We start from the raw sequence: 15,033 nt of genomic DNA, 5'->3' as shown, positions 1-15,033 counted from the left end.
CTCACTGTAGTGAGGACAGACGGCACAGGATGACGGAATGGGACTAGAGAGTGTCAGAAGGACGTCTCGTCCTTCTGGGCTACACAATCTCTCCAAACCCAACCCGTGGGTCTTATCTTAAAGGAATACAGCTAATCTACTGAGGGAGGATTAAGTGAGAAAATGTGTGAGCCTACACCTGGCACATATTAGTTGCTTGATAAATATTAACCTTCCCCTCTCGCCTCCCAGTTAGTAGTCTTAGTTCCTTGGCCCGGCAAATGGTTTATCTTTATACTGTGAGGCTCAACCTTGAGTGTTCCCCTGGTTTAGTCATTGTTCTTGGAGGCATGGTGACTTTTTTTTTTCCAGTAGAGGTGAAATTCACATAACCTAAAACTAACCGTTTCAAAACATAGAGTTCGTTGGTAGTTCTTCACAGTGTTGTGCAACCACTTATCCCTGTCTAGTTCCAAGGCATCTTCATCCCCCCGGAAGAAACCCCGTCCCCATTACCAGTCACCCCATTCCACCCCCAGTCCTTGGAAACTGCCAATCTACTTCCTGTCTGTGTGGATTTGCCTTTTCTGGACATTTCATATAAAAGGGATCATAGAGCAGGCGATCTTTCACGGCTGGTGTCTTTCACTCAGCGTGACGGTTCTGAGACTCATCCATGACGTTCGTTCCTTTTTGTGGCTGAATAATATTCCATTGTGTGGATAGACTGCAATTTGTCGGCGGACGTCTGGGTGGTTTCCACTTTGGGGCTGTTACGAGTGATGCTGCTATGAATATTCATGTACAAGTATTTGTGGGACCGCGTGCTTTATTTCCTCGTGTAGAGCTCTGGGGGGTGAGATGGCTGGGTCACACTGAAGTGTTTTAAGTTTGCCAATGCGTGACCGTGTCTGGTACCCGTAGGTGCTTAATAATGGCGGTAATTGTTAACACAATTTCCTTGTGGATTTCTTTTTTTTTTTTTTTTTTTTTAATGGGGATGATTTTTCTGACCTTCAGGCTTGTTACTTGTACCTTGGTAAGTTTCTCTGTATTCGTCTCTTTCACCATCCTGAAATTTTCCTTGTTTATCCAAGTCTTGTGACCCACATACCACAACGGCCGTTGATTCGTTGATTCTTCATGGCTCGGAGTTATCGGATAAGCCCGGTCACCCGCTTGATGCATTCATGCCACAGGCATTTACGGCGTGCCCCACGTGTGCCTGGCCTGTGGGATGTTATGGTTGAAGCCTGTGTCCTCTGGGGGCGGGGGGGGAGGGGGGACAGTGGCCATACCCATTTGGCTCTTTGCTGTGGCTGAAACCAGCCCTTGCGGGAATATTCACACCATGGAAATGAGCAAAAGCTACTCACCACTTGTCTTTCTTCCTGTCTCTTTTTTGTTCTGGAAAGCCTGGTGTTCCAGCCGGGCTTTCCAGCCTCCTCTCCTGCTGTTCTCCTGACAGGTTGGTCTTTCACAGACAGGGCAACTGAGGCCCGGGGAGTTGCAGGAACTTGCCCAAGGTCACGCAGCCAGAAAATGGCAGAGCCAGAATTCAAACCCGGGCTGACTTTGGCCCCACATCCTTGGCCTCGGGCCTACCCCGTACCCTGATGTCACACGTTTTGTGATCTCCAGTCACGGTTTTTCTTTCTCTTGCCAAACCACGCTACCACGCGATTGTCGTTTTGATCATTTCTTAGCGTTTTAGGTGCCAGGACTCGCTCGTGTGTCGTCTGAGCAACGTGTAGATCCTGTCCCTTCTTCACGGGAACTCTGTGTTTTATTTTGTTCTTTTCTTGCAGAATTTTGCTAAAGAGTTTGTGATCAGCGATCGGAAGGAGCTGGAGGAAGATTTCATCAAGAGCGAGCTCAAGAAGGCGGGGGGAGCCAATTACGACGCCCAGACGGAGTAACCCCAGCCCTTCCCCTGCCCCTTGCAAAGTCATCTGCCTGCCCCCCGGGGGAGGGGACCGCGGCCTCAGCCACCAGCCCACCAGCCCGCCAGGGACGGGAGACGCAGTGAGAGGCACGCGCCTCCCTGTCTGCCGCCTGCCTCCCCTTCCCCGCTTCCCTCCCGAGCCCTGTTGCGCCCCATCTCCCGAAGCTCGCGGAACATGTTTCTTTTATCTCCTCTTCCTTTCCCGCTCTTTCTCGTTCTAAGGAAAAATCATTTTGATCCCAAGGCCACGCACATCATCAGATCTGAGGCTCCCCCTGCGGTGACCCCCCTCTCCTGGCATTCTCTTACACCGTAGCCCGCGTGGCTTGGGGGCCGCGCCCGTCGGGGGGCCGTCTTGGGAGCACCCTCGTTCATCCCATGCGTCAGGCTCGGACCCCCCCAGAGCGTGCTCCGGGGGTCCCTCACCCCTGCATTCAGAGCTGCCTAAGCTACCCATGCCCGGCAGTGACACATCGAAGCCTGACTCCGACCGAAGAGAAGAGAGAAAATTTGCCTTAACAGTCGCCCAGCAGCGGCTCGTTCCTACCCTTTTGCTCGGAACCCCACTGCGCGGCGCGGAGTGGGGACACGGGTCCGAGTCCAGCTGTGACCTGGCATCTCTCAGGGTTCGCTTCAGGGGCTCCCAAGGTGATGAGGACGCCAGGGAGGGAGGCCGGGGTGCCGAGTGGGGATTCGGGCAGAACCCGATTCCTCGCTTTCGGGGGGCCCCCGCCGAGCCGCCGGTGGAACGGACCCCCGCCCGCGTGGCCCCAGAAAGTCAGCGGTGTTCATCCCAGGTCCACACCACACGTCCAAACGCAGTTTTGTTTTCAGAGGAAGATGAGATTGGCTTGTTTCTTCACGCGTCCAATTCTTTTTCTTTCTTTCCTTGCTCATTTCATTTGGGGGTAGGAAGTCTGTGCTGTATCGGGGCTGCGAACATCTGCCCTCAAACAGTTTACAGAAATAAATGTGGTTTTTTTTTGTTTTTCAAAAAGAAACGAGTTTGCCTCATTTGTCTTAGGAAGCGTCTTCCTTCCCTGTAACAACGGAGGCAGTTGTCCTATTCGGACCTAAGAGGCATTTATGGGGCTACTGGGGACAGAGGCACGTTCGCATTCAGTAGCTTAATTTTTTTTTTAATTTTTAAAAATTATTTATTTATTTATTTATTTAAATTTAATTAATTAATTACTTATTTATTTTTAAAAGAGACAGAGCGTGAGTGGGGGAGGGGCAGAGAGAGAGGGAGACACAGAATCCGAAGCGGGACCCAGGCTCCGAGCTGTCGGCACAGAGCCCGACGCGGGGCTCGAACTCACGGACCGCGAGATCATGCCCTGAGCTGTAGTCGGCCGCCCAACCGACCGAGCCACCCAGGCGCCCCAGTAGCTTAATTTTTAACCACAACCTGAAGAACTAGATGCCATTTGTGTCCCTTTCATGGAAACTGAGGCTCAGAGAGACTCAGTGGGTCACCTGCGGCCGCCCAGCTAGAAAGCGGAGCTGGGATTCGAACCTCCGTCTCCCAGGGCCCCAGGCGCCGCATCTGGGAGGGCGGCGGAGAGGCCCTGCGTTTGAGAGGGTGACGACGCATCAGGGTTGTGACATTTGCCGAGTGGCCAGGACCGTCCACGCTGGCTTTTCAGGAAAGGCTGACGGAGAGCGCCCTCCTCGGCTGGGCTGCGACAGCCTTTGGGAGGTTGTCCTCGAGCCAAAGAACTGTACTTCCGGGACGCCAGCCCTGGGGGGGGGGGGGGGGGGACTCAGAATCAGGCCGGAGGAGTTTCAGACACACAGACAGCGGGCGCAGAGGAGCTGAGTGTGGGGCCGGACAGGACAGCACCCAAGACCGGCGCAGGGCTGAAGGCAGCCCGCCGCACCCCCCCCCACCACCACCACCACCCTGCCCCAGCCGCGACGGGGTTTGAATGCCTGCCCGTCTCCCTAAAGCTCAGTGGCTTTAGGCAAGTTACTGAACCTCTCTGGGCCCCGGTTCCCTCATCTGCAAAACCAGTAATACCTACCACCCGCCGGGATGGGTCGGAAGGCAGAAGGGGTGGGAAGGATTCTGCTGGTGTCCCCGTCGGGGCTCCGCTCTCATGACGCCAGGCCCACCTCTAGGTCTTGTTAGCTCTGCGTGTCCCAGATTTTTCCCACACCCGGAACGGAGCGAGCCGAACTAGGTCTCCAGCTTCGCGGCACATGGGTTTTAACTCTGGTGAGAGAGCTGGGGACACTTACAGGTCAGGACAGGCCCCCTCTGGAAGAAAAGCCGGGCTCCAGGAGGGCAAGTTACGAGGGCCCTGGGCTTGGTCAGAGGCATCAAGGAGGGCTTCCCTGAGGAGGTGACGCCTGAAACCTGAAGGAGAGGAGCAGTGAGGTGGGTGGAGGGGGTCGGGGGACAGAGGCTCCGTGGGGATGTGTGCCCGGGGCAAGAAGCAAAGGGCGAAGCTGGGTTTGTGTGTCAAGGAGCTTGGATTTAATCTCAAGTGGCGGCTCCGGCCTTTGCTGGGATTTCAGAGGGCACCTGAGGGGAGCGTGAGGTCTCGAGGGCAGAGAGAGGCTTTGCCTCTGCGTCTCTTTATCCCCTGTAACCAGCGCCTGGCAGGGGGCCAGTGACATTGCCGGGGACGACCTCCGGCAGCTCCCGTCTCAGCAGAGGCCTGGACGGGCCCTGATCCCCCCCTCCCTGATCCCCCCCTCGGTCAGGGCCTGGCAGGGGGTAGGGATGGGGTTCTAGCTACTCAAGTCTCCGCCTCGGTGTGCTCTGAAACCCTTCGCTTGGTCATTCGACAGCTGTTCCGGGCTCCCCTGAATCGCACGGTGGAAAACAGCCACCGTTTATTCTGCCCTTGATTTTGTGAGCCGGGGATCCCGGAAGGGCTCAGCGGGGCGGTTCTCACCAGCAGGGTGTCAACGCGGTGGCGGTCAGATCCGCCTGGCCGGTCGTGCTAGCCGGCCACAGGCCCCTCTCCTGTGGCCCCTCTCCCGTGGCCCCTCTCCCGTGGCCCCTCTCCCATGGCCCCTCTCCCGTGGCCCCTCTCCTGTGGCCGGCGGCCGACACGGGCAGCTGTCCGGGAGCTCGGCGGGGTGTGGATGTGAGCACCCAGCGTGGCCCCCCCCACCCTGGCCTGGCGGGGTCAGCGTTCTGGACTTCTTCCCCCAGAGCGAGCGTCCCTGAGGACCAGGGGGAGGCTGGGTGGCCCTCGGAAGTCACGTGGCAGCCTATCCATTGGATTCTATTGGGGCAGCGGTCGTGAGCCTCCCCCACCCAAGTTCAAGGGGAGGGGACGTGGACCTCACCTTTCAGTGGGGGGCATGCCACGGCCTGTGTGTCCCTGTTAGCGGCCAGGCATCTGCTAGGGCAGGGGCAGCCTCCCACTCAAAGACGGTGGCGGTGGCGGTGGGGGTGGGGCAGAGGCAATCCGCAGTCAAAGAAGTCACTTGTTGCCCTGGTGTTTCTGGGCCCTCGGGGAGCACGGAGCTCGCGGCTCCTGGCTGATTGTTCCTCGGGGGAGGCCCCTATTTCTCTACTTCACCCAGGGCTCCTGATCAACGTGGACCCTGGGGGCCCAGCCCCCGGGTGCCCCAGCTGGGGCCAGGCCTCCTGCGGCCCCTCCCCCGCCCAGGAGGGGCTGTCCTCATTACTGTCACTCCACTGCTTCCCGGCCCCCCGCTTCTCGGTGAGCTGCAGAAGAGAGGCAAGAAACCGGTGCCGAAAGGGCGGCTGTGAGGAGGTGACCGCTGGGGACAGGAGACACCGCTGCACTCGGGCCGAGCCAGGTCAGAGGCGGCCGGTGCCTTCGCCTCTCCGCCTCTCCGAGCCTCAGTTTCCTCCTCTCTACCGCAGGACCGTGGGGCGTCCGACTCTCGAGTTTGGCTCGGGTCACGATCTCAGGGTTCGTGGGATCGAGCCCCATGCTGGGCTCTGGGCTGACAGTGCAGAAGCTTGGGCTTTTATTCCTTTCTCTCTCTCTCTCTCTGTCCCTCCTCCCCCCTCGCCAAAATAAATAAATAAAACTTAAATAAATAAATAAATAAGAAACCAGGACCGTGCACACAGTACTTACCTGTCTTCGTCTGCTGAACTCCTACGCAAAATACCGCGGACCGGGAGGGCTTATAAAGAGCAGAGATTGATTTCTTACAGCCTGGAGGCCGCGAGTCCAAGGTCAGGGCACCGGGGTGGTCGGGTGAGGGCTCTCTCCTGGTTCTCACTGTGTCGTCACAGGGAAGGGGTGAGGGCGGGAGCTCCATGGGGTCTCCTACGTGAGGTCTAGTCCCACCTCACGACCCTGTCTCCTCCCCAAGGTGCCACCTTCTAACACCATCATGCTGGGCGTTGGGGTTCCAACGCGTGAATCGGAGGGACACACACTCAAGACCACGGTGTTCCCTCATGCATTTATATGACAGCCACATGGATGTCCCGTCCGTGGGTGAACCGTGCCAACAGCTCAGCACGACGACGTTATCTTCGCATTATGTTGGCTACTCTCTGAGTGGTCCCAGAAGACCGTTCTTGCTCTGGGAAGGGCTGGGCCGTGAGCAGCTTCCGGCCGGACACCGAGGCACAGATAGAGCGTCCAGATCCTTCTATCCCTGCTGCTCGGCGGATGGGAAAACAAACACCTCCCGAGCTGTGTTTCTCCAGAGCAGGGAGACATCTGGATGGGGCTTGGGAGGGGCTCTCGGCCGTCCCGATGGGGAGGGGGGCCGGTGGTGGGAGCCGGCACCGGGTGAGGTGGGAGGGTTCCCATCCCAGCTCTACCGATTATAGCCTGTGTGACCTCAGGGAGGACACTTCACCTCCCTTTGGGGTAGCCAGGGCAAGGCATATGGCCAGGCTGGAGTCCAGTGGGGCAGGGATATGTCCCCAAATATTTGTGAACAGAAATACAGCCAGGCAGGATTTGAACCCAGGCCCATGCTGTGGGTCTGCCCCAGGAATGGAGGGAGCACCAACGTTCCGCCCAACAGGAAGAGGCTGCTTGGCCTCACGCGGGTCCCCAGCTGCCTGTTGGCCGGGACAGGGCCCCTTAGCAGGTGGTCCTTCCGGGCAGGCTGTAGTAGGAATTCTGGCAGCTGGGCTCTCATTCAACGAAAGAGAGACGGGGTGCCTGGGTGGCTCAGTCACGTAAGCGTCCGACTCTTGATCTCGGCTCAGGTCACGATCTCACAGTCACGAGATCGTTGGGCTCCACACCGAGTGTGGAGCCTGCTTGGGATTCTCGATCTCTCTCTCTCTCTCTCTCTGCCCTCCCCCTACTTGCGCTCTCTCGCCCTCTCTCAAAGGAACTTTTTTTTTTTTTTTTTTTTTAAAGAAAGAGGGATAAATGCCAGGCATTCGAACTCCAATATGGCGCCATGGGGCCATGGGGCCATGACAGCGTGAGAACCATGGCCACTTTTTCCCTGTAGTTCAAGATAAGAGCAAAGAAAAACTGAAGGTGTCTTGGGGGAGACCGCATGACGCTCTACCTGGCGGGCATCTTTGATGTGCCTTGAAGGCAGACCCAGAAGCATCTTCCAACGGGGACAATCGTCCGAGCCTGGATTCTGCTTGTCTTGGTCGGGATGGGTCGAGTCATAGCCTTTTAAACCGTAACCTCAGAGGGGAGCCTGGGGGGCCCAGTTGGTTAACCATCCGACTTCGGCTCCGGTCATGATCTCCCGGTTCGTGGGTTCGAGCCCCGCGTCGGGCTCTGTGCTGACAGCTCGGAGCCTGGAGCCCGCTTCCGATTCTGTGTCTCCCTCTCTCTGCCCCTCCCCAGCTCCCTCTCTCGCTCAAAATAACTTAAAAAGAAAAGAAAGAAAAGCTCCTCCTAAATTTAGAAGAGAGTTTCCCTCCCCAGACTACAGCTCCTTATCAGCCCTTTGCTAAAAGCCCCCTGGGAGGGGGGCTTCATTGCCCTGGGATCAAGTTTAAGTTTCCCACCGGGGGAATAGCAGGCCTTGTTTGTCTCTCCAGCCAGGGCTCTGTGCACTTCCCTCCTTGGACCGCTGATCCGGCCGTCCTCCCCTCACTTTCCTGAAGGCCCCACCCTCCCCCTGGACAAGAGACTGGTCTCCGCCCTGATCTGCTTCTTCTAGAAGGCCCTCTGTAGTGGGGTGAATAGCAGTCCCCGAATGATGTGTCCGTGCCCTGGAACTTACGCACGTGATCGAATTTGGCCATAAGGCCTCTGAGATGTAATTACATTAAGGATCTTCAGATGGGATCATCCTGGATTTGGGAGGGGCTCCGAAACCAGTGGCAGGTGGTCCTTATAAGAGGAAGCAGAGGAGACTTGAGACAGAGCCACAGAGGGGGAGGCCTGGTGAAGACAGAGGCAGGGATTGGAGTGACGTGGCCACGGGACGAGGGACGCTTGGAGCCACAGCAGTTGGAAGACGCAGGCAGTGTCCTCCCCAGGGCCTCCAGCATCTGGAGGTCGCCCCACCCTGCCACACCTTGATTTCAGCCCTCTGGCCTTCAGAACCGTAAGAGAAGACATTTCTGTTGTTTTAAGTCCCCAGGTGGTGGTCAAAGTGACAGGAGCCCCAGGACCCGTCCCTACCTCTTTTGCATCTGCCCCCTCCCCCATTAACTGTCACCCTCTCCAGGGCAGGGACAGCGTCCCCAGAGCCTCTCACATTGGAGGTGCTCGGGCGACAGTCAGTGAACGGGGCTGCACTGCCTTCCAGGCCATACACAGGACCCACCCCTGCTCCCATCTGTTCTGTGCTGAGCCAGGCAAAGCGGCGGGGAGTGGGGGGTGCTTCCCAGCCTCCTCACCTGGACGCTGGCTCCCACCTCCGGCTGTGTCCCCAGATGGCCCCTGGAGGCCGAGCACAGGCCTTTTTGTGTCCGTCCACCTATCTGGTGCACCTGCCCAGCTTCTCTACCTCCAGGAGCTTCCCACCATTACCCAGACTGCTCCTCCCTTCTGATTGTCCCTGGGGGGGCCTTAAGGTTCCACTGGGGAGGCGCCCAGGGCTGGGAGGCTGGCTCCCTCCCAGGTGGGGGAGGAGGGGCAGGAGGGGGGCCGGTGTTGCCCTGAGCCCCAGAGCCACACCGGTGAGTCTGGGGAGACTTGGAGACCAGGAGTGTGGGGAGGGGGCTTGCAGCCTGCAGGGGGGGACCCCATCCCTGGTCTGGGGGAGCTGCCCAGCAGCTGGGGGACAAGGGAGAGAAGAGGGCTCTTTGAACCGAGAGCTAATTCTGGCACGGGTCGTTTTGGCAAATTGGAGAGAGCTGGGGCAGACCGCGACGCGTTCTTGGTTGGCTCGTCCAGCAGTCCCCGAGTCTGATGTCACCGGCGAGGGCACGCAAAAGCTGCGACGGCGTGCCTGGGCGACACGGAATGTGATTCCCCCGGTAAACCCCAGAGCATAAAGCGTAAAGGCGGGCGAAAAAGGCACCTCGCAAAATGATAAGGATGTAGGATGATTACACCCGAGCTACCTTCTTAAAGAGAATAATGTACTGGTTGTGAATATATACGTATCGGCAAAACCGTACCAGATGCTGGGAGAATGAATAGTGAGCCCTGGGGGGGGCGGGGAGGGAAGGAGGGAGATGGAACACAGAAGGATTCCAGCTGTATCCCTTTGGTTTCATTTATTTTTTTTTAATTTTTTTTAACGTTGATTTATTTTTGAGACAGAGAGAGACAGAGCATGAACGTGGGAGGGGCAGAGAGAGAGGGAGACACAGAATCCGAAGCAGGCTCCAGGCTCTGAGCTGTCAGCACAGAGCCCGATGTGGGGCTCGAACTCACGGACCGCGAGATCATGCCCTGAGCCGAAGTCGGACGCTTAACCGACTGAGCCACCCAGGTGCCCTGGTTTCGTTTATTTTTAAAAGAGCTGCAGACAGTATATACAATAAAAGGTCAGCATCCGTGTGGTGGACAGGTGGGGGTTTGGTAGATTATTTGCCCTCTTTTCCTGTCTGTTTGGAATATAGATGTTTAGAAAAAGTTTAAAAATTATTTTAATATTTTTATTTATATTTGAGAGAGAGAGTGCGCATGCGCTTGAGCGGGGGAGGGGCAGAGAGACAGAGGCAGAATCCGAAGCAGCCTCCAGGCTCTGAGACATCAGTACAGAGCCCGACGCGGGGCCTGATCCACGAACCGTGAGATCATGACCGGACCCGAAGTCGGACGCCCAGCCGACTGAGCCACCCAGGCGCCCCCAGCCTTTCAGACTTTTTCACACAGAGCACACATTTTTATTTTCCAAAACAGAGCTTACGCTCTGTTTATGTTTTTGTAACCTGCGCTTTCCACTTATTAGGACATGGCGAATGCTTTTTCCCATCAGCGAACACTGCCGGCCTATTGTTGCTGTCTTCTGGACGGTTGTACAGTCATTAGCAGGTGACCCCTGAGTGATGCAGTGCGCCACCTGCACACCAGTCCTCAGAAGCCCCGCTCCAAATGTTGAACCGGTTGCCAATTCTTTTAAGATGGAAAGATTTCACAGGCAAACCCAGCTCTCAACAATTCTTGACAAACCCAAAAAAGATCTGTAACGCCGGCATTACATGCTTGCAGAGCAAGGAGGGGCTGGGCCTGAGGCGGCTGCCCGTACAGATGGGAGTGGGGGAGGTGCCCTTGGCAGGGCCCTACAGGCCCCAACTTTTGGTTAATTCCCTGCCGCCCTTTTATAAAAAGTCCTTTCTGTTAACCGTCTGACCCCCGTAAGCCTCTGAGTCGGCCACCAGAGGCCACATAGATGACACGTGTAGATAGGTGTTGAATGAATGAAGGGTTCACACTTCAAAGCCACGATAGGCTGGAAGCCGAAGATGCTTTCTATATTTCCTTTAAACAGCCCAGATGGGGGGTTGCTATGGCAACTGCGGGACCGCATTACGACCGCTTCAAGAGTGATCACAGAGGGCCCTCCAAGAAGCAGCACCCCCCATCCCTCCCCCCACCCCCTGAGTCTTCACCTCCAGGGTGGCTAAGATCCCAGGTACTGTTTCACAGGGGAAGGAGGCTTGCTTTTAGAACAGAATGTTCGCTCTGGAAGGGAGCCCCGGGCCCCGCAGAGGACGGCAGATTCTGGCTCCTCCCCCCCGCAGGAAGGATTCCTTTTATGATTTGCTGCCCCGGGGCATCCCAGGCTTTGAACATTCGTCTGCCAAGCAGGCTGCATTTAGGAAGCACAGAGTTGTTCTCTCACTTAAAGAGAAAATGAGGGGCGCCTGGGTGGCTCGGTCAGGGAAACCTCTCCCTCGTGATTTTGGCTCAGGTCGTGATCTCCCGGTTTGTGGGATCCAACCCAGAGTCGGGCTCTGCAGGGCCAGCGTGGAGCCTGCTTGGGGTTCTCTCTCCTCTCTGTGCCTACCCTGCACACACGTGTGCCTGCGCACGCCCTCTCTCTCTCTCTCTCTCTCTCAAAATAAATCAAAAAGAGAAAGAAGAAAACAGACAATCAAAGATGAATTGTGGTAGCGGAATTGTGCTTGTCATACCGTTAATTAAATGCCATGTAGTTGACTAAGTGGGTTCTAATCCTGGCTCTGCCATTCAGTTGCTGTGTGACCTTGGGCAAGTTACAAAACTCCTCTGGGCCTCTGTTTTATCACTATTTATTTATTTATTGAAGGTTTATTTATTGAGAGAGCGAGAGAGAGAGAGAGAGAGAGAGAGAGAGAGAGAATCCCAAGCAGACTCCATGCTGTCTGTGGAGAGCCCGACTTGAGGCTCGGTCTCACAAACTGTGAGATCGTGACCTGAGCCGAAACCACGAGTCAGACGCTTAACCGACTGAGCCACCCAGGCGCCCCAAGCGCAGTCCCCATCTTATGAGGTTGCTGCAAACTGTCCGATATATGGCAAGGCCTTTAGCCCTGAACACAGTGCTTGGCTGATAATGGCAGCCACTCAGTCGTGGCCACTACAACTTAGATGACTGAGAACAATCAGAGTGTGAGTTTAGCGAGAGTTTATCTGCGCAGCCGCGGTGAGAGTAAAGCAGAGAAACCCGGCCCCCATTACTATAGCTAAGGACCACTGGAGTCATCCAAGAACCCTAAACTGGGCGCCATGGCAAAGTGTTTGCCGCTGGGGCTGCGAACGAGGTGTTGGGCCTTCGAACCGCATTCTGCCCTGACTCTCCAGCCGCCCCCGCCCCCGGCCCGGGTCCCTGACCTCCTGGGGCGTACTGCCCCCTCCTGGGTAACCAACCGCCCTTGGACCCAGCACCTGTTCCAACTTCCTTGAAAAGTTAAAAATGAATTCCCCAGGGCACCTGGCGGGCTCAGTGGGTACAGCACGCAACTCATGATCTCAGGGGTGTACATTGTAACCCCACGTTGGGCACAGAGATTTCTTAAAAATAAAATCTTGGGGCTCCTGGGTGGCGCAGTCGGTTAAGCGTCCGACTTCAGCCAGGTCACTATCTCGCGGTCTGTGAGTTCGAGCCCCGCATCAGGCTCCGGGCTGATGGCTCAGAGCCTGGAGCCTGTTTCCGATTCTATGTCTCCCTCTCTCTCTGCCCCTTCCCCGTTCATGCTCTGTCTCTCTCTGTCCCAAAAATAAATAAAAAACGTTGAAAAAAAAATTAAAAAAAAAATTCCCCAAGCTCTCGGCCAGGGCTCTCTGGGTGGGAATCTGGTGGTGTCCATTAGATGCACTCGTGTGAGGTTCGGAAGGCAGGGGCGGGGGAGACGGAAGCTGTCTGTCCGTGGCCTGTTTCCCCCTGACGCGCATGGCGGGTGATGACGTCCGGTCTCCAGTTTTGTGGGTGTGTCGAGGCAGGTGCAGGGCAGCCTTGGGGGCTGATAGCCTGGATGGCAGCTCAGAGGGCGTGTTCTTGACTCAGTGGCCTCCTGAACCACTTTCTGATTCTTACTCCTCCCGAGGGCGGCGGTTCCCCCGGCGGGTCAGTTCGGTGGCATCTGGGGGTCATTACGGAGGCTGGGTCCGGAGCTGCTTCTCTGCCAGCCATCGCTTCTGTAAGCACCTAATGCCCTGTACTAAGTTGCTTTCTGCTAGAAATACTTTGAATCGTTTCTGCTTTCTGTACAGAGCCTGACTCAGCCCACCTGCCTGGGTCCCCACCCCTGCCGGCCCCTGGTGTGTGTGCCCCTCCCAACCTTCCATTAGCGGCTGGGTCTTGATTCTGAGCCTGGCTCTGATCTCAGGCTGCTGCTTACCTCCAGTGTAGACAACCCACTTCAGACTGTGACCCGCCTGCACACAAGCATTCGGTCCCTGCTCCTCGAGAAAAACACGGTACCGGGCGAGTGGTTCCAGGTTCTTGCTACGCTCTGATTTCTGGAATCTCTCACTTAGCAATGAGTAAGTTCAGGAGTCACTAAGGAATATTTCAAAACTACAAAGAACAAGCCTAGCTTGGAAATGATACCCAGTGTCATCACATCAAAGGGCCTGTGGGGGTGGACCAGTTTTCCTTTACGTGACTTAAAAAAAGTGGAGATTAAATTAGTGATTACATCGTGACCTTTTTCTTACTAGTGTTTCAATCTTTGTAAACTACAAAAGTAATAGATTTCCGATGTAACTAATTCTGGTAGTTTCGAAGGGTATAAAAGAAAGTCTGGAAGAACACAGACCACAGTACAAACTGTGGGCGCCTCAATCTGTATTCTTGAGGCTTTCTGATGTGCACACACAGACACACACACACACAGACACAGGCGTGCATAGATAGAATTTTTTTGATACAATGAAATTACATGTAAGTGGGGCGCTTGGGTGGCTCCGTCGGTTAAGCATCTGACTCTTGACCTCGGCTCAGGTCACGATCTCACAGTTGGTGGGATCGAGCCCCGCGTCACGCTCCGTGCTGACAGCACAGAGGCTGCTTGGGATCCTCTGTCCCTCTCTCTTTGTCCCTCCCCTGCCCCCCCCCTTAAAATAAATAAACTTACAAAAATAAAAGAAATTACGTTAAGTGACATTGTACACATACGTGAAGCCTTATTTTTACGTGTGCATGTGTATAGTTTTGCAATGTGCTATTTTCAGTTAACGCATCAAAGAAAATGTTCGTCGTCAGTTCGCATAGACGGATCTCCTTTATTTATTTATTTTTTTTTTAATTTATTTTTTTAATTTTTTTTTTCAACGTTTATTTATTTTTTGGGACAGAGAGAGACAGAGCATGAACGGGGGAGGGGCAGAGAGAGAGGGAGACACAGAATCGGAAACAGGCTCCAGGCTCGGAGCCATCCGCCCAGAGCCCGACGCGGGGCTCGAACTCCCGGACCGCGAGATCGTGACCTGGCTGAAGTCGGACACTTCACCGACCGCGCCGCCCAGGCGCCCCTAGACGGATGTCCTTTTACTTAAATTCTCCTTCCCTTTCGAGATCATGGAGGTATCCCTACTTGACTGGTCCCCCACGATGGACACTGTGGCAGGCAGAATTCTGTGACGCCCCCCAGTGACCCACACCATGCGTATCCCCCCGGGCTTGGGTGCGGAGGACCGATAAAGAGGAAGGGGCGTCGCTCCTGTGGCTGGGGCGTGTTCCACGGCACCGCTGATTTTAAGAAAGGGCGATTCTCCCCGGTGGGCCTGACCTAAAAGGGTGAGTCCTCTCTGGCGGGGAAGTCCAAGGTGTCCGAGGGTTTGGTGCGATGGGGATACTCCACTGCTGGGGGCGGGTGGCTGAGAGAGACTCCCGGCCGATGGTCAGCAGGAAAACGGGAATCTCGGGTACAAAGCCACGAGGAAGCACATTCCGCCACCAAGCTGAACGCTCTTGGAGCCGGCCCTGAGCCCCAGGCGACTGCACCTTGCTGGCCTTGGGGTTTCGATGCCCCGAGGACCCGGCCGTGGTGCTCGGTGCCGCTGACCTGAGCGGCTGTGGGGGCGTCCGTGGGTGGCAAGGGCTCGGGAGGGTCTGGTTTTAAGGTGGCGGAAATTTGTTCCCCAGCCGTAGAAAAGGAATATGGCATTTAGGTTGTCCCCAGCTTTTGCTTCTTTGTCTTTAATTGGCCTCTTTGTCGTGAATGCCTTTGGTTACACGTTTTCACTCCAGCGTTTCTGCAGGGTTTTTAAGCTGACCCTTTAGATGATGACAGGAACCAGCAGTCCCGAAGCCCTGGGCTTGTGTGCGCCCCACCCGCCTCCCCACGC

At 55.9% G+C, this 15,033-nt stretch overlaps 1 protein-coding gene across 1 annotated transcript in view; it reads left to right on the top strand.

The window, feature by feature from the left end:
• The window catches only part of COTL1 (coactosin like F-actin binding protein 1), a 36,783-nt gene extending 33,862 nt beyond the window's left edge, over positions 1–2,921 (top strand). The window contains exon 4 of the mRNA XM_043599791.1: positions 1,788–2,921. Coding sequence (XP_043455726.1) covers positions 1,788–1,898 — 111 coding nt within the window. The 3' untranslated portion in view covers positions 1,899–2,921. The remainder of the gene's footprint in view (positions 1–1,787) is intronic.
• Positions 2,922–15,033: the final 12,112 nt, after the last annotated feature.

This window comes from Prionailurus bengalensis, chromosome E2 (genome assembly GCF_016509475.1).
Source record: "Prionailurus bengalensis isolate Pbe53 chromosome E2, Fcat_Pben_1.1_paternal_pri, whole genome shotgun sequence".
NCBI classification, from domain to species: Eukaryota; Metazoa; Chordata; class Mammalia; order Carnivora; family Felidae; genus Prionailurus; species Prionailurus bengalensis.
This window is presented reverse-complemented; position numbering and strand designations above follow the sequence as displayed.